The sequence below is a fragment of the Solanum dulcamara genome, chromosome 10, assembly GCF_947179165.1.
Source record: "Solanum dulcamara chromosome 10, daSolDulc1.2, whole genome shotgun sequence".
Taxonomy (NCBI): domain Eukaryota; kingdom Viridiplantae; phylum Streptophyta; class Magnoliopsida; order Solanales; family Solanaceae; genus Solanum; species Solanum dulcamara.
The window spans coordinates 6,609,323-6,636,677 of record NC_077246.1 but is presented as its reverse complement, the minus strand read 5'-3'; the positions used below and the strand labels follow the sequence as shown (position 1 = coordinate 6,636,677).

General features: G+C 33.5%; 2 protein-coding genes across 2 annotated transcripts; both read right to left on the bottom strand.

Annotated features, from left to right (window-relative positions):
• Positions 1-1,452: 1,452 nt before the first annotated feature.
• LOC129871691 (uncharacterized) lies at positions 1,453-4,062 on the bottom strand. Its single transcript, XM_055946650.1, has 3 exons — positions 3,682-4,062; positions 2,349-2,638; positions 1,453-1,842 (listed from the first exon to the last, which is right to left on the bottom strand). Exons 1-2 carry the CDS (start codon positions 3,950-3,952, stop codon positions 2,349-2,351), a joined length of 561 nt encoding a protein of 186 aa, XP_055802625.1. The 5' UTR covers positions 3,953-4,062; the 3' UTR covers positions 1,453-1,842.
• An 8,509-nt stretch (positions 4,063-12,571) lies between these two features.
• Positions 12,572-15,181, bottom strand: LOC129871687 (uncharacterized). Its single transcript, XM_055946646.1, has 3 exons — positions 14,801-15,181; positions 13,468-13,757; positions 12,572-12,961 (listed from the first exon to the last, which is right to left on the bottom strand). Exons 1-2 carry the CDS (start codon positions 15,069-15,071, stop codon positions 13,468-13,470), a joined length of 561 nt encoding a protein of 186 aa, XP_055802621.1. The 5' UTR covers positions 15,072-15,181; the 3' UTR covers positions 12,572-12,961.
• Positions 15,182-27,355: the final 12,174 nt, after the last annotated feature.

Below are 27,355 nucleotides of genomic sequence, written 5' to 3'. Positions count from 1 at the left end.
GTGATGGAATCATTGTCGGTGACAATGTACCTTACTCAAATCTAAAAGCAGCAATCGCTGCTGAATTGAGTGTGGATGAATCAAAAAAAATATTGAAATCCAATATATAGTTGAAGGTAACTCATCGCCAATATATATTCGTAATGATATGGGTGTTAATATTTACATAGATTTGAAGAAGAAAGAGCCTGATTTCGTAAATTATCCCCTGTGCATATCAAGCTCTGATATAAAAAGATGTAGTAAACTTCAGAATCCGAAACTATAAGCTAGCGTTTGTCCCCAAGCGTTTGGTTTCAAGTTTCCAAATATTTTTGACAGATAATTTTTAGATAAAGTTTTACCAAACATTTGGCCACAAATTTTCTCAAGAATATTTAACTATTTCAAAAAAATATTATTTTGTACCTGTAAGTTCTAAAAAATATTAAAAATACTCACAAGTTTGTATTATCATTTTATAATAAACATATTTTATTTTTAAAAAAACCTTATAACATAATTGATAACAATCAACAACAACAAAATAACAATATGATAAAAACAATACATTAATTGAATTAAAAACAAATTATTCGTTTTTCTCAATCTTGTCATTCAAACTATTTTTTTTTCGAAAAAGGTAAATAACAAACTATTATTTTACAAAATATTTCCACATTTTACTAACAATTTCTTCCCGACAATAAATGATGGGTGTTTTTATATAATATAAAATTTTGGGGTACTTGAAATTTTTTTAAAATTTTTCAAGTTCTAGTTTTTTTTAGAACTTGGGAACTTGGAATATTTGTCAAGTAATGACAAATTATATGGTCAAATACCAATTCCCAAATTATTTGCCAAGTAATAATAAATTATATGGCAAAATACTAATTCTCAAATTGTTTTCAAAATTTTCCCAAAAACTATTTTGACGAAAACGACACCTAAAATACAAATAATGAATCCAATCCACCTTTGAGTTTAAGATTTCTCTCCCTAATTAAAAAATTAAAGGAAAAATAATGTAGTTCAACCGTATTATCGGGCTATTTTACTGAAATTAAATGCGGAAAAATTCACAAATAACTATTATAATAAATTTAGTTAGGCTCCTTAGCTATAATTTACATGTTTACGGGTTGTAGCTATAGTTTAAATTGTCTCCTTTGTGTAATTCGCGAATAATTGAGTTATTTTTGTATAAATTCAAAATAACGAATTTATACAAACACAAACAATTGAATTTTAAACAATTATACAAATTACATTATATAAAATTTATATAAATTATATTATACAACATTATCTTTTGTGACATATGGAGAGAAAGTAACAAAAAATGATATGTCTGAACGACGACAACATATTCATCATAGTCCCATAAAGTGAAGTCTACAAAAATAGAATGTATACAAATCTTACCCTAGAGCAAAGGTAAAGAAGCCTAATTCTAATTACAAGCATATTCAATTAAACTCGTCATGATTCTCTGATTCAAATTGTGAATACAATCGTAGAGTCATTTAACAGATATTCAAACTCGTGATTCTGCAGTCCAAATTGTTGTTGCATAGACTATAACTATATAAATTTTGCTTCAAAGGAAGCACAACAAAGAGGTAACTTAAGAAATTAGATATCTACATACAAACATACACTAGGAACAATCCAGTAACACAAACATTAAATATATATGAAATGTCAATATACATACTAGAATCAATTATGCTTTCTTCTGTTGTCGATGATCAGGAACCAGTAAATCGTCCAGATAACGAGTGCCAATAAATTCCTTCATCTCGTAGGACGTCTTCAAGTCTATGGCAGAGCTAGAAATTTCGTCAAAGACGTTCAAACCTTAAAACAGGAAATAATTTTTTTTTAAGCGAAGTGGGTGCACAAAACATTTTTTTTTTTACTAATGAATGAGTGCACCCAAATTTAAAATTAAACTACATATCATTTAACTAAATCATACGAAAAAATAAATTATAAAACTATCAATGGTATAAATTAAAACTAACGGAGAAAAGTCAAGAAAAACAATTTTAGCTATTAGTTGAATACACTTTCTCTAGTTCATATTAAGTGAATTATTGAGACTTTTTTTATAATTTAAAATAAGTGAATATTTTAAAGTTCAAGAAAATTGTTGAACTATTTTACATTTTCTAAAAAACAATAGTTTAAAAATAATGAAAAGAATAATAGTGGAAAGTATACTTTAGTTATTATTTTTAAATATAATTTCTTAGGACGGTGATAATTTTCGAACCAGAGACTTTAAATGAGCAAGCTTATCATCAGATTACCAACCTCTGTTGTACTTTATTTATATATCCACAAAATAGAGAATATTTTACCTATATTAAAGATCTAATTTTTTGACGAATGATGTTCGGTTGACCACTTATAGCTCCCCCCTCTTCAGCTGTTCGATGTGCAAATGAATCAACCTCAACTTTATTTTCAGAAACTAACGGTGGTTCTCTTTTTTCCAGAATCTCAGCCCCATCGAGCAATCCCAGAGTACCAGTACTACTGGTATCCTTACTCGAATTGCCAGCTATTTCCTTGTCAGGCGACACGTTTTGATTCTTTTTAGACTCGATTTCCATTTCGCGAACTGTTTGAGAGTAAATTTGGGAGACACCTGCACACATGAACACTACTTTTTTATGCAACATTATAGTGGTAATAATTCACTAGGTGAAAACACGTTTATTCATTTCCCCAATTTCACTTTAGATTTTGGCGGCCTCTTAAGTTGTCACACCTCAATTAGCATTAGTATCTATTGAATATTTAAAATATTCAAAATGTATACCTATTAAATACAAAATATTGATTTGACAAAAAAATTATTTTGCACTCTCAATGGGCAAGTGAAGATGTCCCAAACTTTGATTACTTTGTTGTTCCTTTCTGAAATTGTTATTATTTCTCTGTTGATAAGAAAAATTACATTTACCACGGCCTCAAAAGTTACTCCTGTTTCCTTGTCCTCTACCTCTGAAATTCTGACCTTTTTGATTTGTGTCAGCCAAGTTTGATATCTCTTCTTTTCTTTTCGGTTAGGTTGAGTCATCTTTGCTTGCAACAATTCATCAATTGTTTTTGTCTTCTGATGATTAAGGGGCATCTCGTATGTCACTAATTCACCTTTTAAATCATCAAGTGTCAAAGTGCTAAGATCTATGGGGGCTTTTAGGAACGTCTTCTTGGTGTGAAATTTTGTACACATGGATCGCAATACTTTTTCAACAACTTTAACTTAGTCTAATGCTTCTCCATTAGTCCTCATATCGTTGACAATATCAGTAACTCTTGCAAAAAAAAAAATTGACGGACTTTGTTGATTTCATTTGGGCTAACTCGTATTGTCTTCTACAATTAGAAAACATATTCATATATAAATTAAGACAAATAAATTCTACATAGACATAAATTAAATAAATATCAAATAACTAATCCTAAACAATTTAGACTTTCTACTCTTAATTTATTTTCAACAAAATATGATAAAGTTGAATAAGTACAACATGACAAATCTCACGAGATTTGCCAGGCATGTGTTATAATACCTCAAATCTCATTAATCTGCCTCTAATGTGGTATAAATATCGACTGCACGTGCATTATTTATGATTTTAGGGGGGTAGGGGGGTTGGATTCGTAAAGGAGAAGAGAGCAAACCAGGGATGAAGATGTTGGCTGCTTCTTTAACCGCATAAAAGGAAGCATTTTTGACGAATTTTGTACTGAAATTGACGATTTTAGCCCTGCCTTCTTCATCAGGCATGTAACTGTACTGACCCAGCTTCTGTAGTTCGTCGTCGATCTTTCTGACGGTGGCCGCACTGTAATAATAGGATCTTTCACATACCTTCTTCACCGGAGTTGCTAGATCCCGTGTATTCCGTTTCACCACTTCTGTGCCGGAGCTTATGAAATCCCAGATTCCCATTTTTGCCCTTTGCTTACCTCGGAAGAAGACTATAAAAATGGCACTGCACTGGAAAGTGCAAAGGAGAACCAAAACTCGTGCTTTTTAGTCCTTGCCTCCTTATATTCTTGGAAAATAGCATCGATTGTTGTACTCCCTTAATTCACTTTTTACTTCCAGTCTATTTTGGAAAGCCACTTGATAATTAAAATTGATATAATTATTAAAATAGTAATTATCAATTTTATAATTATGATGATGATGACATGTTTATTTGTCATAATGGTATAATTAAAATTGTATTGTTTGATTGCATTATGGTTATATCAAATTTTAAAAATAAAGTTAATTATTTAAACTTAAAATTTATATTAGATAAATAAGAGTTTTTATAGATGATATTAAATTAAATATTTAATATATATTAATTAATAAACATATGTTCTTAACTAATAATAAAAAAATAAATTTTTATATTTTTAAAATTTTTATATTTTAATTAATTTAATCAAAAAATCAAAAATATAAGATTTTTATAAACATCAGAAAATGTATGTTGAAAAAAATATTAATATTATAAACATAATCTTGACACCTAATTTTAACCCTAGATATAATTATTACTAAATTATAATTATTCAATATATTTTTGTTATAACCACGCGATACAAATATATATTTATTTATTTTTACCTATCCTGAGATATGTGGAAAGCAAATTTTACAACAGACAAAACTTTACAAATCTCAAGAGGAAAATAAAATAAAATCAGATAAAGGAGAGTAGGTGGAGAGGGTTGCTTTCATAAAGCTATTATTATTGTCTAATATGTTTGGGCAAAGGCTTTTTTCTTATTTTGCTTTGGTACAGATATGTGAACCCTACTGCCACTCATTAGCAATAAAAATAATAGTATAAAATAGTTACCACTACTAGTTATAATAAAGAATTATTGGACCCACATACTTTATTTTATGCAAATACAATAAGTCTTAAAAATAAAATTGTTTATTAACAAGAATATACACTACACACAACAGATTGCCAAACCCCCACCCCCACCCCCACCCCCACCCCACCAAAATCATAGTGTAGATATATTAAAATAAAATTTTAGAGAAATACTTATAATATTTAAAGAGGATGAATTACTTGAATAACATATCTGATATAATATGATAAGTGAAAATTTTAAATATATATATATACGCATATCTTTTGAAGATACTAATATTATTTTGAATACATCCTTAATTCAATATAATATGTCAAAAAAAATTAAAATACAATAATAAATAACGATAACATTAAATAATACGATAGTTAAAAAGGAACAACATATATATTATTAAATAAGTTATTATATATGTGATCAAATATGACAAACAGATTAGATTTTTGCCAGTGGGTATAATCAGATATAAAGGACTTACCATCGTTGGCTTACACAATTTTTTTTATCCCTTATTTTGGAGGATGTGACTCAAACCCAGACCTATCGGTCGTGGGTGAAGGTGCTTAACCAACTGAGCAACCCTCACTTTGTTTTGGCTTACACTATTGGTTGTCAAAAATTAAGAGTTAAATATTTTAATTTATTAAATTTTATGTGCTAATCTGTAAAGCAAAAGAAATATATATATATATATATATAAAGTGAATATGGTCAGTGCCTCCTAGCTGGGATCAAATTAATCTTTGATAATGATTTCATTAAAAACATATTCATGGAATACGCCCAAAAAGTTTAATCCATCATTTTATGTTTTAAAATTCTTTTGGTGCCTAGTGTTATGCCCCGCCACTTGATCTTGAAGAAGGTAGAAAAATCTAGAGTCTTGGAGAGGTTAGTAGAAGACTCTAGATCCTTATAGAAGCTTGTAGAGAAGTCTTGAAAGACTTAGAATTCTCTAGAGTATGTAGAGAATTCTAGAGAGGGACTTCTTTGTAAATATGGAGGGACTTGTATATCAATTTTTATTTATACTTGAGCCCCTTAGGAGTAGTATAAATAGAGGGGGCATTCATTTGTAGCAACACATAAAGCAAACAAGCATTCTTCCAAAGTAATACAAAAGCCTTCTTCATAAAAGCTCTCTTGTCTTTCTTATAATCTAGCGTTCCCTTAGCGATCTAGTCATAAAGGCTTACTTGAGCTTGCAAGATCGTGAAAGATTCGTGAGTAAGTTGTCAAGTGCCGCACGGAAGTCTTAGGGTGAAGTCTAAATCCGTGACAACGTGGTATTAGAGCGAGGTTTTACTAAGGGATATGGCAAGTGAGGGAGACATCAACGCCACTACCGCCAGCAACGTCAAGCAAGATGTTGGAAGGAAGCACCGCAAGGGAAAGAAAAACTCTAAGAGAAATGAGGAGGTGCCGCTGGAGCCTACACCAAGCGAGGCCCTAACATCCTACTCACCCTCGGCCACTGAGATGAGTGACGATGAGCGAGGCGAGGAGCCCGTGGACGTCACACCCGGCATGGAGTGGATTGCAAGGGTGGATGCTGCCCGGCAAGCAGTGGAGATATTAGGCAAGCGCTTGAACAAGGTCAATGGCAAGTTCAAGTCTCTAGAGAAGTTCACCCTTGAGGAGAACGACAACATCCGGAAGGAGTTGGAGGTGCGCAAGGCTGCCGAGTACGAGATGAAGGAGGTAATCACTTCCTTGGAGTGTCGGCTCATGGACGCGCTAAGCACGATGGAGACCATGAAGGCCGAGATGGCAGCACTCAAGGGAGACATAGATGCTGGGAGATGCATGACGTCCAGTGCGGACCGGAAGGCCAAGATTGAGGCTCCCAAGCCACCAATGTTCAAAGGTGCCCGTGATGCACAAGAGGTGGAGAACTTCCTTTGGCACTTGGAGAATTACTTCAAGTGTAACAAAGTGAAGAGCGACGAGACGAGGATCAACACGGTCGTGCTATACCTCTCGGAGATGGCCATGTTGTGGTGGAAGCGCAAGGAGTCCGAAATCGGGAAGGGTCTATGCACCATCAACACCTGGGAGCAATTCCGGGACGAGTTCAAGAAGGCCTTCTTCCCCAACAATGTCATCTATGAGGCCAAACGCAAGTTCCGGGAGCTGAAGCATACGGGTAGCATACGGGCCTATGTGAAAGAGTTCACTACCCTTACGCTTCAAATCCCCAACCTTACAGATGAAGATATGCTCTTCCACTTCATGGATGGGCTGCAGAGCTGGGCCAAGACTGAGTTGGAGCGCCGTCAAGTCAGCACCATCGATGAGGCCATCACCCAAGTCGAAGCCTTGACGGACTTTAAGCATGACAGGCATGACAGAGGCAAGGGCAAAGAAATAAGGAGTAGTCATGCCAAAGGTGGGGGAGATTGTGGCAAAGGCAAAGAGCAACATCCTCCACCCAAGAGCCATGATTCCAACAAGTCCGACGGCAGGAGGTTCGGGCGACAGGGCTACGCCGAGAGAAAGGAGCAGACCACGAAGAGCAGTGGCTGCTACATATGTGGAGGTCCTCACGGCTATGCCAGGTGTCCGAAGATGAAGAACCTTGGTGCCATACTGCGGGAGCGAAAGGATAAGGAAGTAGACCAAGGGCAGGGCTCGGACACGACTCAGCTAGGCATGATCGGGCTATGTGGAGCCATCGCGAAGCAAGCCGAGAAGGCGGGGGATTACTCTGCCTAGTATGTTGACATATCCATCAACGGACGACCAGCTCGTGCCATGGTGGATTCTGGAGCAGAAGCCAACATCATGACCAAGACGGCGACAGCAAGGTTGGGGCTAAGTTATGGGCCAAGCAACACCCGCCTGAAGACGGTCAACGCACCATTGACTCCCGTGTGCGGAGTCGCTCATGGAGTAGACATCACATTGGGCAAGTGGCAAGGTAAGACAAGCTTCACTGTCGCCCCCTTAGATATCTTTGATATCATTCTTGGACAGGAGTTCTTCCAACGGTACCACACGATGATCGATCCCTACCTCCAACAACTCTTGGTGATGGAGCGAGAGGGACCCTGCATGGTACCTCTAGTCAAGATGCCAAAGAAGGAAGAACAAGCCCACTTGTCGGCCATGCAGCTTGTGAAGGGCCTAAAGAAGGGGGAGCCGACGTTCGTAGCCACCATTGCGAGCTTGGATGAAGGCAATGGTGCTAAGGAGACACTGCCACCTTGCATAGAGAAGGTGCTTGAAGAAAACAAAGACATGATGCCCGAAGAGTTGCCAAGACACCTACCTCCAAGGCGCGAGGTAGACCACAGGATCGAGTTGGAGCCAGGAGCGAGGCCGTCCGCATACCCACCATACAGCATGGCTCTACCCGAGTTAGAGGAGCTGAGGAAGCAGTTGAAGGAGCTCCTCGAGGCCGGTCATATCCGTCCATCCAAGGCACCTTATGGCGCGCCGGTGTTATTTCAAAAGAAGAAGGATGGCTCGTTGCGCCTATGCATAGACTATCGGGCGCTCAATAAGGTGACCGTGAAGAACAAGTATCCCATCCCGCTTATTGTTGACTTGTTTGATAGACTTGGACAGGCCAAGTACTTCACCAAGGTGGATTTAAGGAAGGGCTACTACCAGGTACGCATAGCAGAGGGAGATGAACCGAAGACCACATGTGTAACGAGGTATGGAGCTTATGAGTGGTTGGTGATGCCCTTCGGCCTGACCAACGCACCCGCCACCTTTTGCACACTAATGAACAAGATCTTCCACCCCTACCTAGATCAGTTCGTGGTAGTCTACTTGGATGACATAGTCATCTATAGCAACACCTTGGAGGAGCACGTGGAACATCTAAAGAAAGTATTCCAAGTCTTGCGCGAGAATGAGCTTTTCATCAAGCGGGAGAAGTGCGAGTTCGCCCAACCTGAAGTGCACTTCTTGGGACATGTTATCAGCCAGGGAGAGCTACGAATGGACGAAGCAAAAGTTCGGGCCATCAAAGAGTGGGAGGCGCCCACAAAGGTAACCGAACTTAGATCTTTTCTTGGACTTGCTAACTATTACCGCAGGTTCATAAGCGCCTACTCCGCTAAAGCCGCTCCACTTACTGAGCTATTGAAGAAGAATAAGCCGTGGGTTTGGAGCGAGGAGTGCAAGGAGGCCTTTGAAGACCTTAAGGTTGCCGTGACAGAGGAGCCGGTCCTAGCGTTGCCTGACTTCTCCAAGACATTTGAAGTGCATACGGACGCCTCTGACTATGCCATTGGAGGAGTATTGATGTAAGAGAGGCACCCTATCACCTTCGAGAGCCGCAAGCTGAACGAGACAGAACGGCGGTACACCGTGCAGGAGAAGGAGATGACAACCATCGTCCATTGCCTACGCACGTGGAGACACTACTTACTTGGCTCCAAGTTCTTAGTCAAGACCGACAACATGGCCACTAGCTACTTCCAGTCACAGAAGAAACTCACCCCGAAGCAAGCTAGGTGGCAAGATTTCTCGGCCGAATTTGACTACGAGATGGAGTACAAGCCTGGCAAAGGCAATGTTGTGGCCGATGCTCTTAGCAAGAAGTTTGAACTAGCGGCCATCACCACAGCATATTGTGACATCCAAGATGCAATCAAGGATGGTCTACAGCATGATCCAGAGGCAAAGCGACTTATGGAGTTAGCCGCGCAAGGCAAGACAAGGCGCTTTTGGGTAGAAGATGGACTTCTGCTTACCGCCGGACGAAGGGTCTATGTGCCGAAATTCGGAACTATCAGGCGACGGATCATGAAGGAAAGCCATGACACTTTATGGGCCGGACATCCAGGGCAGCGTCGCACGAGGGCATTGATTGAGGCGATTTACTACTGGCCCCATATGCGGGACGATATTGAATGCTATATGCAGACTTGTCTTGTATGCCAGCAAGACAAAGTAGAGCAGCGTCAACCAGGAGGACTCTTGGAGCCCTTGCCTGTAGCGGAGCGTCCATGGGAGAGCGTGACCATGGACTTCATCACATGCTTACCGAAGTCCGACGGGTACGGGACGATTATGGTCGTGGTGGACAGGTTTTCCAAGTATGCCAGCTTCATGCCCGCCACGGCAGGTTGCACTGCTAAGGAGGCTGCCAGACTATTCTTCAAGAATGTGGTGAAGTATTGGGGATTGCCAAGACATATCATTAGCGACAGAGACCCACGCTTCACCGGGAACTTTTGGAGAGAATTGTTCGAAATTCTTGGCACGAAATTACATTTCTCCACTAGTTTTCACCCGCAGACAGACGGCCAGACGGAGCGAGTCAATGCCTTACTGGAGTGCTACTTGAGGCACTTTGTGAGCTCCCATCAGAAAGATTGGGCAAGACTACTGGACGTAGCCCAATTCTCTTACAACCTACAGCGGAGTGAGGCCACAGGACGGACACCATTCGAGCTAGCCACAGGCCAACAGCCACAAACTCCACACTCACTATCGGCCGCGTTCGAGGGCAAGAGTTTGGGGGCCTATCACATGGCCAAGGGTTTTGAGGAACAGCTCGACACTGCCAAGTCTTATTTAGACAAGGCAACGAAGAAGATGAAGAAATTTGCCGACCGCAAGCGTCGTCCCACGGATTACCAAGTTGGAGACATGGTCTTGGTCAAGTTCAACCCCAGGCAATTCAAGGCATTGCGAGGCATGCATCAAAACTTGGTGCGAAAGTACGAGGGCCCATTCAGGATCGTTGCCAAGGTTGGCAAGATCTCTTACAGGTTGGAGCTGCCACCGCATCTTAAGGTTCATCCAGTCTTCCATGCCAGTGTCTTCAAGCCGTACCATAAGGACAAGGATGATCCTAGCCGAGGAGAATCAAGTCGGACGCCACTCACAATCACTGCCTCCCATGATCGAGACATCGAGGCCATTGTGGACTACCAAGCTAAGCGGAAACAGGGACAACAGGCCACTGCTATGTTCTTAGTCCATTGGAAGGGACAATCTTCGGAGGAGGCCAATTGGGAGAGATATGAAGACCTGTGGCAGTTCAAAGACAAAATCCGGGAGTTCTTGCAGCAGCAGTGCGCCGCGGTCGTCGCCACATCAGGTGGGGGAGAGTGTTATGGCCCGCCACTTGATCTTGAAGAAGGTAGAAAAATCTAGAGTCTTGGAGAGGTTAGTAGAAGACTCTAGATCCTTATAGAAGCTTGTAGAGAAGTCTTGAAAGACTTAGAATTCTCTAGAGTATGTAGAGAATTCTAGAGAGGGACTTCTTTGTAAATATGGAGGGACTTGTATATCAATTTTTATTTATACTTGAGCCCCTTAGGAGTAGTATAAATAGAGGGGGCATTCATTTGTAGCAACACATAAAGCAAACAAGCATTCTTCCAAAGTAATACAAAAGCCTTCTTCATAAAAGCTCTCTTGTCTTTCTTATAATCTAGCGTTCCCTTAGCGATCTAGTCATAAAGGCTTACTTGAGCTTGCAAGATCGTGAAAGATTCGTGAGTAAGTTGTCAAGTGCCGCACGGAAGTCTTAGGGTGAAGTCTAAATCCGTGACACTAGACTATATAAAAAAAATTCATAATGAAATAATTCGTATTTTACATTAAAGTCTTGGTTAGTGAATCTTTTATTATTATTATTATTGAAGTGGTTCAACTAAATTTTTCTAGTAAAACTATCCTAAAATGATCTTTAACAATAATTAATTAATAATAATAGCTTAATTTTATAATAAACATATTTTATTTTTAAAAAAACCTTATAACATAATTGATAACAATCAACAACAACAAAATAACAATATGATAAAAACAATACATTAATTGAATTAAAAACAAATTATTTGCTTTTCTCAATCTTGTCATTCAAACTATTTTTTTTTCGAAAAAGGTAATAACAAACTATTATTTTACAAAATATTTCCACATTTTACTAACAATTTCTTCCCGACAATAAATGATGGGTGTTTTTATATAATATAAAATTTTGGGGTAATTTTAAAATTTTTAAAATTTTTCAAGTTCTAGTTTTTTTAGAACTTGGGAACTTGGAATATTTGTCAAGTAATGACAAATTATATGGTCAAATACCAATTCCCAAATTATTTGCCAAGTAATAATAAATTATATGGCAAAATACTAATTCTCAAATTGTTTTCAAATTTTTTCCAAAAACTATTTTGACGAAAACGACACCTAAAATACAAATAATGAATCCAATCCACCTTTGAGTTTAAGATTTCTCTCCCTAATTAAAAAATTAAAGGAAAAATAATGTAGTTCAACCGTATTATCGGGCTATTTTACTGAAATTAAATGCGGAAAAATTCACAAATAACTATTATAATAAATTTAGTTAGGCTCCTTAGCTATAATTTACATGTTTACGGGTTGTAGCTATAGTTTAAATTGTCTCCTTTGTGTAATTCGCGAATAATTGAGTTATTTTTGTATAAATTCAAAATAACGAATTTATACAAACACAAACAATTGAATTTTAAACAATTATACAAATTACATTATATAAAATTTATATAAATTATATTATACAACATTATCTTTTGTGACATATGGAGAGAAAGTAACAAAAAATGATATGTCTGAACGACGACAACATATTCATCATAGTCCCATAAAGTGAAGTCTACAAAAATAGAATGTATACAAATCTTACCCTAGAGCAAAGGTAAAGAAGCCTAATTCTAATTACAAGCATATTCAATTAAACTCGTCATGATTCTCTGATTCAAATTGTGAATACAATCGTAGAGTCATTTAACAGATATTCAAACTCGTGATTCTGCAGTCCAAATTGTTGTTGCATAGACTATAACTATATAAATTTTGCTTCAAAGGAAGCACAACAAAGAGGTAACTTAAGAAATTAGATATCTACATACAAACATACACTAGGAACAATCCAGTAACACAAACATTAAATATATATGAAATGTCAATATACATACTAGAATCAATTATGCTTTCTTCTGTTGTCGATGATCAGGAACCAGTAAATCGTCCAGATAACGAGTGCCAATAAATTCCTTCATCTCGTAGGACGTCTTCAAGTCTATGGCAGAGCTAGAAATTTCGTCAAAGACGTTCAAACCTTAAAACAGGAAATAATTTTTTTTTAAGCGAAGTGGGTGCACAAAACATTTTTTTTTTTACTAATGAATGAGTGCACCCAAATTTAAAATTAAACTACATATCATTTAACTAAATCATACGAAAAAATAAATTATAAAACTATCAATGGTATAAATTAAAACTAACGGAGAAAAGTCAAGAAAAACAATTTTAGCTATTAGTTGAATACACTTTCTCTAGTTCATATTAAGTGAATTATTGAGACTTTTTTTATAATTTAAAATAAGTGAATATTTTAAAGTTCAAGAAAATTGTTGAACTATTTTACATTTTCTAAAAAACAATAGTTTAAAAATAATGAAAAGAATAATAGTGGAAAGTATACTTTAGTTATTATTTTTAAATATAATTTCTTAGGACGGTGATAATTTTCGAACCAGAGACTTTAAATGAGCAAGCTTATCATCAGATTACCAACCTCTGTTGTACTTTATTTATATATCCACAAAATAGAGAATATTTTACCTATATTAAAGATCTAATTTTTTGACGAATGATGTTCGGTTGACCACTTATAGCTCCCCCCTCTTCAGCTGTTCGATGTGCAAATGAATCAACCTCAACTTTATTTTCAGAAACTAACGGTGGTTCTCTTTTTTCCAGAATCTCAGCCCCATCGAGCAATCCCAGAGTACCAGTACTACTGGTATCCTTACTCGAATTGCCAGCTATTTCCTTGTCAGGCGACACGTTTTGATTCTTTTTAGACTCGATTTCCATTTCGCGAACTGTTTGAGAGTAAATTTGGGAGACACCTGCACACATGAACACTACTTTTTTATGCAACATTATAGTGGTAATAATTCACTAGGTGAAAACACGTTTATTCATTTCCCCAATTTCACTTTAGATTTTGGCGGCCTCTTAAGTTGTCACACCTCAATTAGCATTAGTATCTATTGAATATTTAAAATATTCAAAATGTATACCTATTAAATACAAAATATTGATTTGACAAAAAAATTATTTTGCACTCTCAATGGGCAAGTGAAGATGTCCCAAACTTTGATTACTTTGTTGTTCCTTTCTGAAATTGTTATTATTTCTCTGTTGATAAGAAAAATTACATTTACCACGGCCTCAAAAGTTACTCCTGTTTCCTTGTCCTCTACCTCTGAAATTCTGACCTTTTTGATTTGTGTCAGCCAAGTTTGATATCTCTTCTTTTCTTTTCGGTTAGGTTGAGTCATCTTTGCTTGCAACAATTCATCAATTGTTTTTGTCTTCTGATGATTAAGGGGCATCTCGTATGTCACTAATTCACCTTTTAAATCATCAAGTGTCAAAGTGCTAAGATCTATGGGGGCTTTTAGGAACGTCTTCTTGGTGTGAAATTTTGTACACATGGATCGCAATACTTTTTCAACAACTTTAACTTAGTCTAATGCTTCTCCATTAGTCCTCATATCGTTGACAATATCAGTAACTCTTGCAAAAAAAAAAATTGACGGACTTTGTTGATTTCATTTGGGCTAACTCGTATTGTCTTCTACAATTAGAAAACATATTCATATATAAATTAAGACAAATAAATTCTACATAGACATAAATTAAATAAATATCAAATAACTAATCCTAAACAATTTAGACTTTCTACTCTTAATTTATTTTCAACAAAATATGATAAAGTTGAATAAGTACAACATGACAAATCTCACGAGATTTGCCAGGCATGTGTTATAATACCTCAAATCTCATTAATCTGCCTCTAATGTGGTATAAATATCGACTGCACGTGCATTATTTATGATTTTAGGGGGGTAGGGGGGTTGGATTCGTAAAGGAGAAGAGAGCAAACCAGGGATGAAGATGTTGGCTGCTTCTTTAACCGCATAAAAGGAAGCATTTTTGACGAATTTTGTACTGAAATTGACGATTTTAGCCCTGCCTTCTTCATCAGGCATGTAACTGTACTGACCCAGCTTCTGTAGTTCGTCGTCGATCTTTCTGACGGTGGCCGCACTGTAATAATAGGATCTTTCACATACCTTCTTCACCGGAGTTGCTAGATCCCGTGTATTCCGTTTCACCACTTCTGTGCCGGAGCTTATGAAATCCCAGATTCCCATTTTTGCCCTTTGCTTACCTCGGAAGAAGACTATAAAAATGGCACTGCACTGGAAAGTGCAAAGGAGAACCAAAACTCGTGCTTTTTAGTCCTTGCCTCCTTATATTCTTGGAAAATAGCATCGATTGTTGTACTCCCTTAATTCACTTTTTACTTCCAGTCTATTTTGGAAAGCCACTTGATAATTAAAATTGATATAATTATTAAAATAGTAATTATCAATTTTATAATTATGATGATGATGACATGTTTATTTGTCATAATGGTATAATTAAAATTGTATTGTTTGATTGCATTATGGTTATATCAAATTTTAAAAATAAAGTTAATTATTTAAACTTAAAATTTATATTAGATAAATAAGAGTTTTTATAGATGATATTAAATTAAATATTTAATATATATTAATTAATAAACATATGTTCTTAACTAATAATAAAAAAATAAATTTTTATATTTTTAAAATTTTTATATTTTAATTAATTTAATCAAAAAATCAAAAATATAAGATTTTTATAAACATCAGAAAATGTATGTTGAAAAAAATATTAATATTATAAACATAATCTTGACACCTAATTTTAACCCTAGATATAATTATTACTAAATTATAATTATTCAATATATTTTTGTTATAACCACGCGATACAAATATATATTTATTTTTTTTACCTATACTGAGATATGTGGAAAGCAAATTTTACAACAGACAAAACTTTACAAATCTCAAGAGGAAAATAAAATAAAATCAGATAAAGGAGAGTAGGTGGAGAGGGTTGCTTTCATAAAGCTATTATTATTGTCAAATGTTTGGGCAAAGACTTTTTTCTTATTTTGCTTTGGTACAGATATGTGAACTGTACTGAACAGGGCAAATTGATAAATTGCATTAAATTAATAAATCAAATTAAATTAAAAAAAATTAATTAGTAGTTTGATTTGATTTGGTTTGATGTTTGAAAAAAACTCCGATTATTATAGGGTTGGTTTGATTTTAACTAAAAAAAATCAAATCGAACCCAAATCGATCCGATTATAGATATACTATTTTTAAATTATGTTATACATAAAAATATTTATTAAAATGTAATTTAAAAATATTTTTTTAAAATTTTTCATATTTTTTTTCTTTCTTATATTTAGATTTGGACTTGAGAAGCTCATCTAAATAATATACAAAAAAAGTCCATCTTATAAAGTAATATTATAAAGTTAAAACTTCAAATAGTATTTTGCCTCCATCTTATATATTGATATTTTGTACTAGAACTTTTTTTAAGAAGCAACGCTTTTTGCTTTTTATTAGATATTATGAAAAATTCGAAAAATCCGAAAAAATCCGAAAATTTCGAGAAAAATTAATATCGAAAAATCTGACTTTTATTGGTTTGATTTGATTTATAAATTTAATAACCCAATACAAATAATTTAATTTTATTTATAAAAAATTCAAACCAACTCGATCCATGTTGACCACTACGTACTGCCACTCATAGCAATAAAACAATAGTATAAAATAGTTACCACTACTAGTTATAATAAAGAGAATGACCTCAGAAACTCCTCTTCTCATTTTGGTTCTGAGTTTTTCTAACTGTTATTGGACCCACATACTTTATTTTATGCAAATACAATAAGTCTTAAAAATAAAATTGTTTATTAATAAGGATATACACTACAGACAACAGATTGCCAACCCCCTCCAAGCCCCCCCCCCCCCCAAATCATAGTGTAGATATATTAAAATAAAATTTTAGAGAAATACTTATAATATTTAAATAGGATGAATTACTTCAATAACATATCCGATATAATATGATAAATAAATTTTATATATATATATATATACACGCATATCTTTTGAAGATACTAATATTATTTTGAATACATCCTTAATTCAATAAAATATGTCAAAAAAAATTAAAACACAATAATATAAGAATAAATAACGATAACATTAAATAATACAATAGTTAAAAAGGAACAACATATATATTATTAAATAAGTTATTATATATGTGATCGAATATGACAAACAGGTTAGATTTTGGAAAAATTACTTGATTGAGTACTTTTTAAAAATTAATTACTGATTTTAGCGATATTTTTTTATTTATTACTATTTATAACAATATATAACAATATTATGATAAATCTACACTTGTATTAAAAGTGAATTATGCATATAATATAAATGTATTATAAGTGTTTTAAAATATATATTATGTTTGTGTAGTAAGAAACTAACATAATGTATTATAAGTCTATTAAAATATATGATAAATGTATTATCCATCTATAAAACTTGTATTATATATATTTTATAAATAATTCTCTGCAATATATATTAAAACTATATTATAAATATATTATAAGTGTTTAGTGAAATTATTTTTTTATTACTATAAATAATAAATATTTTCTTAATATTGTATATTTACGTAAGTTTTCCTTACATTTTTGCCAGTGGGTATAATCAGATATAAAGGACTTCTGACTGACCATCGTTGGCTTACACAATTGGTTGTCAAAAATTAAGAGTTAAATATTTTAATTTATTAAATTTTATGTGCTAATCTGAAAAGCAAAAGAAATATATATATAAAAAGTGAATATGGTCAGTGCCTCCTAGCTGGGATCAAATTAATCTTTGCTGATGATTTCATTAAAAACATATTCATGGAATACGCCCAAAAAGTTTAATCCATCATTTTATGTTTTAAAATTCTTTTGGTGCCTAGACTATATAAAAAAAAAATCATAATGAAATAATTTGTATTTTACATTAAAGTCTTGGTTAGTGAATTTTTTTTATTATTATTGAAGTGGCTCAACTGAATTTTTCTAGTAAAACTGTTACAACCCGAATTCGGGTGTGATGACACTCATCTCAATCCATCGAGATAAGTCAACCTAATAACCAACGGAAAGTAAATGCGGAAGTAATTGAGATAAAATAAGGTTTAACTTAGTCAAAAATAAATAAATAATCTCAAAATCCCGCAAAACTGGTTGTCACGTGTACAAGCCATTAATACATTACCGAAGTACAAAAGAGAATACAGTCACAATGTCTTTGTCTCTAGAATAGGACTAAAACATAATAAAAGAGTAAGAGGTGTCCGCTAGATGGATGTAACAGCTACCTCAACACTCGAGATGATAGCCTCAGACGTGGTAGAGAACACTAAGAGATCAAGCAGGTCCGGACTCACAACCTACACAAGTGTAGAAGCAAGGGGTGAGTACCAAACAACACGGTACTCAGCAAGTGGATAACTAAAACTAAGCAAAGCTCAATAAATACAAGTACTCCTATCCTCCCAACCGAACCTCCTTAACTACAATCTGCATAAAACCAGCCCAACTCTCCACTTGTACAATAATAACAATAATACAGTCCACAAATACTCATCAATAGTCTCATCAATGAATCATATGAAGTCAAGTTCAGCATATACAGAGCAATAAAAGGGTAAACACGAATTCACAAATATCAACAAAATGCGATGCAATGCAATGCAATGAGATGATGCATGCCGGTCCTATCGGTATACATCCCCTGAATTACAGTCCGGAACCCATAAGGGACATTTCTATCCATGTAACCTGCCACGGGGCGTGTGGCCCGTCCCCTCAATATATATATCCTGCCACGGAGCATGTGGCCCGATCCCTTTGTTTCATAATACTTGCCACGGAGCGTGTGATCCGACCCCTTTGTTTCTTATTACCTACCACGAAGCGTGTAACCTGACTCCTTTTTGTTTCATATTATTTTCAATCTCAACACAATATGTCAGAACCAATGCAATTAATTCATGTTCATATAACTCACGATAATAACATGACAACAATAATAATTTTTCCTATTTCACATCAACATAGTCATTTCAATGTCCAAAATAAACCCATAATCACAACATATCAATCTCACCAATGCATGTCATTAGATCACCATTTTATACCCCTTATCGCCATTTTTAAGACCAATCATACAGTTAATAATTCAATCCAATTCTCATTACTCTCTAGTACACATAACACGGAAATACAAGCATCTACAAGCTTAAACTGAGGTTTAGAAATTTACTTGCCTTAATTAATCAAGCAATCACTCCGGAACTTGAGTCTTCTCTTTTCGTTGGATCTCCAATTTAACGTAATCTAGTCAAATAAATAACCACAATAAGATTTCGAAACTAACAACATCATATCATTATATGTCTAGTCTAGACCCAAAACCTACCCAAATCTATAATCAAGTTCCTAATGTTGATGTCAAATAACATGTCAACTCTCATATTTCCAAATTTTAAGCCTCGGGTTAGGTTCTAATTTCCCCAATATCATAAATTTAATGAAATTTATAAAATATAATATACTTAATATTTAATTATCTATCTCAATATATCAAAATTCGGAAACTAACTCATTCTATGTCATTGAAGTCAAATCTGAAATTTTCTTTCCGATTATGTTCACTCATGATAAAATAAACTCACATGTCAAATTTCAGCTAAAAGGGATCGTTATTCGGCCCCCTAAATAAAGATTTTATATGAAGAACCCTAAGGTCATATTTTCTTATTTCAGCATTATTTCTCCACCAATATACCCTAAAAATATGTTCATAATCACATGAAAATTTAATGGAAAGGATGAGAATAATTACCTTGACGCTTTAGAATGAAAAACCCTATTTTTCTCTTCTCCTTTATTTTTATTTCCCTCTTTCTTTTCTTTCTTCCTCCGTATTATTTTTTTCCTTTTCTATTTTGACATTCAGCCTTCTCATGCCGCCGCTGCTCTATTTTTCTTGTTACATCTGATGGCATTAAGCCATCAGATTATATATATATATATAAACTATTATTTTTTTTCTCTTTTTTTATTTTTTTTCCTTTTTCAAACTAATTATGTATTAAAATTTACAAACTCTACTAACCTATTTTAATAAATATAAAAAAAATCGTATAGGATATTAAATAAATTAACACTTTAGCCCATCAATTAAATTAAATCTCTAAAATTATCTCTCAATTAATTAACCAAAGTTATCGAATAGTCCAAATAACCCATTAAAATTTTACGGGAAGGGTCTCGTATGAAAGAAGGAGGGCTCGTTCTCAAAATGACCTAACGGGTCATTACATTATCCACCACTAAAAATTATGTTCGTCCTCGAACATAAAAAAAGGAGAAGAGAGAATAACCAACGTTACCAAAAGCCTGAGTTATAATCTTCAAAAGTCAGTTTTCATTCGTTCAAGTGAGCTCCTCATTAAGACTATTCCATCAAGATCAACTTCTAAAAACTGAACTTTCGAATCAAACTTTGGCAAATCAATAAATTAGGGATAATTTAGACGTTACAGATTAACCCATGAACCAAACCTTTAATCGAAACCCTCTAAACCTCATCATAACCATCAGGACAATCTTTCATCACATAACCACGAGAAAATTCTAGACTAATACCGGCTATAACCAGAAGTGAACCTAAATCAATCACCACACTCATAATGCACAGACTACCACAGATCTTGTTAAGATTCCATTCTCACTACCAAATCTTCCCACGAGCTTAAGCTATACAAATCTGATATTTAGGCATTAGGTATTCATTACTGGAGAATATGATTTATCTAACCCAAAGAATGAAATGATTGAATACCCTCCTAGCGAGCGATACACCCAAGCATACAAAACTTCTAATAACACTATCGAAAATGGTAGATCAGTAGTTGTGATTGTAAACAACCCTTAAGAGCGGTAACACTAGACCCATTGGCCCCCTACATTCTACCGAGGTATATTGGGCCGTTTGAAATTCTTAAGCGTGTTGGAGAGATGGCCTATGAATTCTCTTTACCTCCAGGTTTTTCTGGAGTGCACCCAGTGTTTCATGTGTCTATGCTAAAGAAATATCATGGGGATGGAACCTATATTATTCGCTGGGATTCGATCTTGCTTGATGAGAATTTGTCTTACGAGGAGGAGCCTGTAGCTATTCTTGATAGAGAGGTCCGCAAGTTGAGGTCAAGGGAGATTGTGTCTGTGAAGGTCTAGTGGAGGAATCACCCTATTGAGGAGTCTACTTGAGAGACTGAGACTGATATGCGTGAAAGATATCCACATTTGTTCGTCTAGTCAGGTACCCTTTTCAACCCTCGCTCTTCTTTTGATCATTCGGGGATGAACGGTAGATAAATTGGTATCTGTTGTAACGACTCATTAGGTCATTTTGAGTATTAAAAATTTTTAGTTCATAAAAAATTCATCTCGTAAATTTTTAATTGGATATTTTAGATTTTTTCATAACTATGATTATTTAATTGAGACATGAATTTAGATAACCTATTTAGTTAATATGCTAAAGTGATAATATATTTAATACCCTATACAACTTATCTCATATTATTAAAATAAGTTAGAGGTATTTATCACTTCAATACATAAGGGTTTTAGAAAAGAAAAGAAGAAAATTTACCTGCGCCGTCGAGAGCACACCGCATTCAGGTAAGGTTGCAAATTCATGTTTCTGTAACTATTTCTTTACTTATTGATGGGTCAATTCATACAATAATGATAACCAATTAAAAGAGAAACAATTTGGTAATGTGAGGTTTAAATTAAATATAATAATTGAACTGTGTAGAATATATTTTCAAATAATGTGTCTTCTTAGTTTTTTCATTGACTTTTGGTGTACCAATACATGTCTGAGTAGTCCATCTTCCAACGTCTCTACAGGTACTAGACAATCACTTAAGGTATTGATTATAGAGTTGAGCGAGTTGTTGGGTTTAGGTTAAACATATATATATATATATATATATATATATATATATATATATATATATATATATATAATTGATAGATTGAAAATGTTTTGAGGCATTGAAGAAAGGAAAGACCTTGGCGAATTAACTTGCTTGGCTTCGATTCTTCGATTGAGGTAGGTTATGGTTTTATTCTATATCATAGATAGATTCTTAATAGTGATTGATATTCATTGAGTAATATGTGTGAATCTTACTACGCATTTAATTGTTGTGATTTGGATGATTGATATGTTGTTGTGATTGGTCTGAAATTCCGAAGCCATGAAACCCATAATCTTGAACTTGACCTATCAAAAAAAATAGTGTTTTGAATAAAGAAGGCTTGATAAAATATTGTTAATGTAGTAGAATATAATCATGAAGAATGATAAATTAATTATATTTGGATCGGGTATCACGTTCCGATACGGTATATTTAGATCGGGTGTCACGTTTCGGTACGGTAATATTAAAGAAAAACAAATTAAAATGAATTAATACTACTCAATCTCCAAAACTCATTTTTTTAAAAGAGTGTGATGTGGAGGCTTGAGTCCTCATGTGTGATCTTGATGTTGTTGACTGGTTATGTAATTGTTCATTGGTTGCCACCTGTTAAGTGTTGTTGTTGATTTCCCACTATTACTTTATGTATATTAATTTCTATTTTGAGTCGGCCGATGATACCTACTCAGTACATGTTGTCCTGTACTGACCCCTACTTGTATCTTTCTTTATTTTATTTTGTGGAGTGCAGCGAGTCTTCCATCGGCTTCAACTCGACCTCAGCTCTAGTTCGTCTCAAGTTCATCGGATTTAAGGGTGAGCTATCCTTCTAGCTTGTGATGGATTCTCTTAGTCATAACATGATGCCCTTAGTGTTCGGACACGAACTATGTCACTTATTTTATTTTAGTGTTTGACATTCTACACTTAGTATTTCAGAATTATATATCCTTGATATGATGACTTTCAGATTTTGGGGAACGTTATGTAGTAAACTCTTGTGGATTGTTATTTCTTACTTTATAAGTTTGAGCTTCCGCGTTATTGTTATACTTTATAAGTTGGGGTTCACATCGTTGGTTCTCCCACCTAGAAGGTTAAGGGTGAGTGCCACTCATGGACCATTTTGGGTCGTGACTCCTAAAATTTAGTATAATATACATATTTTTATATAACTATATATTTGATTACTATTTATGTAGTTATTTGAAAATCATCTCAAAAAGATTTTATTTTTAACTAAATACAATGTTGGTTAGGTTAGTTTAATTATAGTTTGTGTTTTTGAAAATTTTAGTTTTTTCTAAAAAAAAAAAAAGAAAAAAAGAAACAAGTCCCAAACTCCCACATCAAAAATTGTATGAAAATTTGAAGTGTTTGAAGCCTATATAAAGGCTCATATTCTTATTAAGAAGAGGAAGAGGTGGAGGTTTTTTAGCCACCCCAAAGTTAGAAATTTTCTTAACTTGGCTAGGATTTTGGACTTTTGTCCCCAGTCTAAAAAGTTATAAAAATTTCTAGCTTTCAATCTATATTTTTCTTCAAGGAAAATAGGAGATTGAAGTCAAAATTTAGGCTAAAAACAGTGTTCTTATAACATCGAACCCACGAAGGTTCGAGTTTAAATTTTTAATTTTTGTTTTGTTTTTGTTTGTTGTAGATTGAAGTTCCATCAAGCTTTTGGGCGGTGGGGAAGTCGTCTTCCGCTCGTCGTCTTCAGTCTCGCTGCTCGAAAAGATGTAAAGTCTTTTTTCAGCTTTATTTTATTTAATTATTTCATGTTTTATATTTAGTTGATTCGTAGTCTTTTTTTTTAGTTAGCATGTAGTAAGAATAATTAGATTAATGATAGAATTTTTTTTATAGTCAGTATGTGTTAGAATTAATTAGTTATCATGTGTTAGGATTATTTCATGAAAGATCTTAGTTTTGTTCATTATTTTTTCAAATAGTTTTCTTTGACAATATAGATTTTCATGTTTTTAATTTCTTCTTTTAACATGATTTAGATAACAAAAGTATGCTTAAAGTTATTATTCAATTAGAACTTTCATGACCTAATTGATTTAATTATTTCTATAAAATTTGAGCTACTATAACGTATATATTAAATCCGTGTTCTTTAGTTACTTTAATATATTTGTTCTTTCCTTTCCTTTGTCCATATATATGCATGTTGTTAGTCACTTTTAGGATGCTTGTCAATTTGACAACTTAAAATATCATGATATGTTTCTTGGTTTAGCTTAAAATAAGTAAATACTTCTGTAATTTTATTTTGGTGCATATGATATCAATTCGAGTCCATCTTTAGACTCCATCGTTGCATATCGTTGTGTTTTTGAGTCTCCATCATCTTGTTTGAATTGTTGGAAAGTTGATACATGGAAAGAAAGGTAATATTCATGATTTGAATATTGATATTGGGCTGTATACGTGGAATACAGGTGGAAAGCAGTGTCATGTATACTGATATACAGTGTGTATATAGTTTGATATATAGAAATGATATTATATACACTATATACAGTGTATATACAGTCTGATATACAGTTATGTACAACAGATACAAGGAACAAACACTGTATATAGTGTATATACAGTCTGATATACAGTGATATACAACAGATACAAGGAATAAACACTGTATACAGTGTATATACAGTTTGATATACAGTTTATATACAGCTGCGATATATAGTGGAATTGGGTTTAAGACCCAAAATGCAGATGACCCAACAATTTAGTCCAGACATACAGAAACTAAGTGTCGGGCCATATTTTCATTTGTTATTTATTGTTTAATTATATTGATTCGGATGGTAATAATTTATTTACTTATGTAATTTATGCTTTCTTAGATATTAATTTTAATTTGTTTTAACTTAATTAGATTCCCCTAAAGATAAACCAATTCATGTTAATTTACTATTTAAATAATTTTCTACATTTACTTAGTCATTTAATAAACTTTTACTTTTTTATATATACATGTATATTATTTTCAATGTTTAAGTTTGATCATTTTTTTTAAAAAATAATTTCAAAGTCTTAGTTTCCTTTTAAATTAATATTTTTAAAAGCTAGTCAAATAATTTTATCAAATCGTCGGATAACCGCGCGTTAGCGGCCACTTTGAATGCTTAACACCTTCTCAAAGTGGAAATAAGAACCTCGTACCTTTTTCTTTGAATTTTTAAGACTTAAATCTATTAGGGTCTTTTAAATTAAGTTTTCTTAATTTCTTAAAAAAATTAAGTGGCGGCTCCTGTTTTCCTAAAATTGATTTTTTCTATATAAAGTTGAAATTAATTTTAAACCATCTTTTTCTGTCATAACAGGGAGGGGTGTAGGGGGTCTAGGATAGGAAATGGGATGGGCTTGGGGGATGATCAGGTTTGTACGTCCTAAATTTCAGGAAAGATTTTTTTGAATTTTTTTATTTTAATAGATCCATTGGGTCAGGTCCTACCCAAAGGTAATAACAGCCCCAACTCCCCTCTAAAACACCCCTTGCCCCAAATTTTTTCTAATACCCTAGAATTACTAAAACTATATTTAGGTCATATTTTTTAACTATAAAAATCCCCCATCTCTTCATTATTTATTCACATTAATTTTCTATACTATTCTACTCTCTCAATTCTCATGTGTTCTACACTCAAATTTGTTAATTTTATTACTTTGAAAATTTTGGTGGATTATTTTGGAGCATCTTCAAGCTTCAAGTTTCATCTATCAATTTTCGGCTTTTACGTCTGCTTTTACTCAGACGTTCGGTACATTCGTTCCAACTTCCAACTTTCATCTCTTTAGTCTTTACTAGTTTACTTATTTATTTTTTTATATTTAATTTTCATATTATATTTAATTTGCCTACTTTTAAAATTTTAATATGAATTTCGGTGATAACAATATTGAAAAAAAGGGTAAAATACATAACTAATTTTTGATAGTGTTGCAAATGCATTAATCGAAAAAATAAATTTGGTGGTAGTTCTTCTAAATCTAAAACTAGACAACTACAATTCAGAATTAATACGGATGATTATATGCATGTCGAAGAAACTTGTTTTGATATTGATAGTAATACTCACTAGATGATGATGATAATGTAGATAATGATGATAATGATACTTTTGGTGATGATGAAACTGAGTCACTTACTACTACTAGTCTCGCTACTGAACTCCTCACTCCCACTCTCGCTCCCGCTCCCCCTGTACATCCTATTAGGACTAAGTCTAAGGTTGAACGTAAAAAAAATCTGTTGTGTGCCAATTTATGACTCAAAGTGAGGATAAAACACAAGCAATTTGTAATAAATATAAACATATTATGAATCATAGAACTGCGGAAAAGGGGGGTGGTACAAGACATTTAAGAAATCATTTGATGGGATGCTGTAAAAGAGAATTTTTGGAATCTAACGCAATAGCTGCCACTATAAAAAAATGGTACTCTCATTCCTGATGCATCTGTAAGAGTAGGAGGCTCTAACATGGTTCAATCACAATTAAACCATTCTAATATTTCTGACCTTAGTACACATCGGTCATATAGTAGAGAAAGAGATCTTGAATAATTAGCTAAAATGATTGTTGTTAAAGGCTTGCCTTTTAGTTTTGGTGAAAACTTCGATTTTATTCATTATATTAAAATAGTGTTTAATCCATATTTTAATGTTTTTTCAAAAAATACGATTAAAAAGGTGTTTTTGATTATCAAGGTCAACATTTTCATTATCTTCGTTGTTTATTTCATTATAATATTTGTAAAATAGCTATCACTTCTGATATGGATCATAGTGTTTATAGTAATGATTATTTCACAATTACTAGTTATTGGATTGATGAAAATTGGAACATGCAAAAAAGAATTTTAAGTTATAAAAGTTGTGAAATACAAAAAAATGGTAGTTACATAGCTCAAACTATGTAGGACTTACAGAATTTTATGGAATAACTAATAAAATAATTACTGTCACCCTAGATAATGCTTCTAATAATACATCTGCTCTTGATATATTAAAATCAACACTTTGCCCTATTTATGATGATGATTTTCATATTAGATGTGTTGCACACATATATAATTTAATTTTAAGAGATGGTATAACAATATATAATAATGGTTGTATAAAATGTGAAACTACATGTCATTTTATTTTTAAATGTCAAGTAAAATCTAGACGTAAAGATTTTGAAAATCAATGTCATGAATTTAATCTTCCACCTAAAAAAAAATTCAAAAACAGTTTCTACTAGATGAAAATTTTTATATGAAATGCGTAAAGTAGCTTATTTTTTCCGAGTAAAGTAGCTTATGAACATAGAAAGTCTTTACAAATAGTTTAAAATATTCATAATTCAAATATGGATTATAGACTTAAAAAAAGTGATAGGGATGACGTAAATGATTTTATAGAATTTTTAAAAGTTTTTTTCTTACC

Coding starts and splice junctions, on each gene's coding strand:
- LOC129871691 (XM_055946650.1), bottom strand. CDS start 3,952: ATGGGAATCTGGGATTTCATAAGCTCCGGCACAGAAGTGGTGAAACGG. Junction 2,639..3,681: donor AGCCAACATCTTCATCCCTG/GTTTGCTCTCTT, acceptor TCATGTGTGCAG/GTGTCTCCCAAATTTACTCT.
- LOC129871687 (XM_055946646.1), bottom strand. CDS start 15,071: ATGGGAATCTGGGATTTCATAAGCTCCGGCACAGAAGTGGTGAAACGG. Junction 13,758..14,800: donor AGCCAACATCTTCATCCCTG/GTTTGCTCTCTT, acceptor TCATGTGTGCAG/GTGTCTCCCAAATTTACTCT.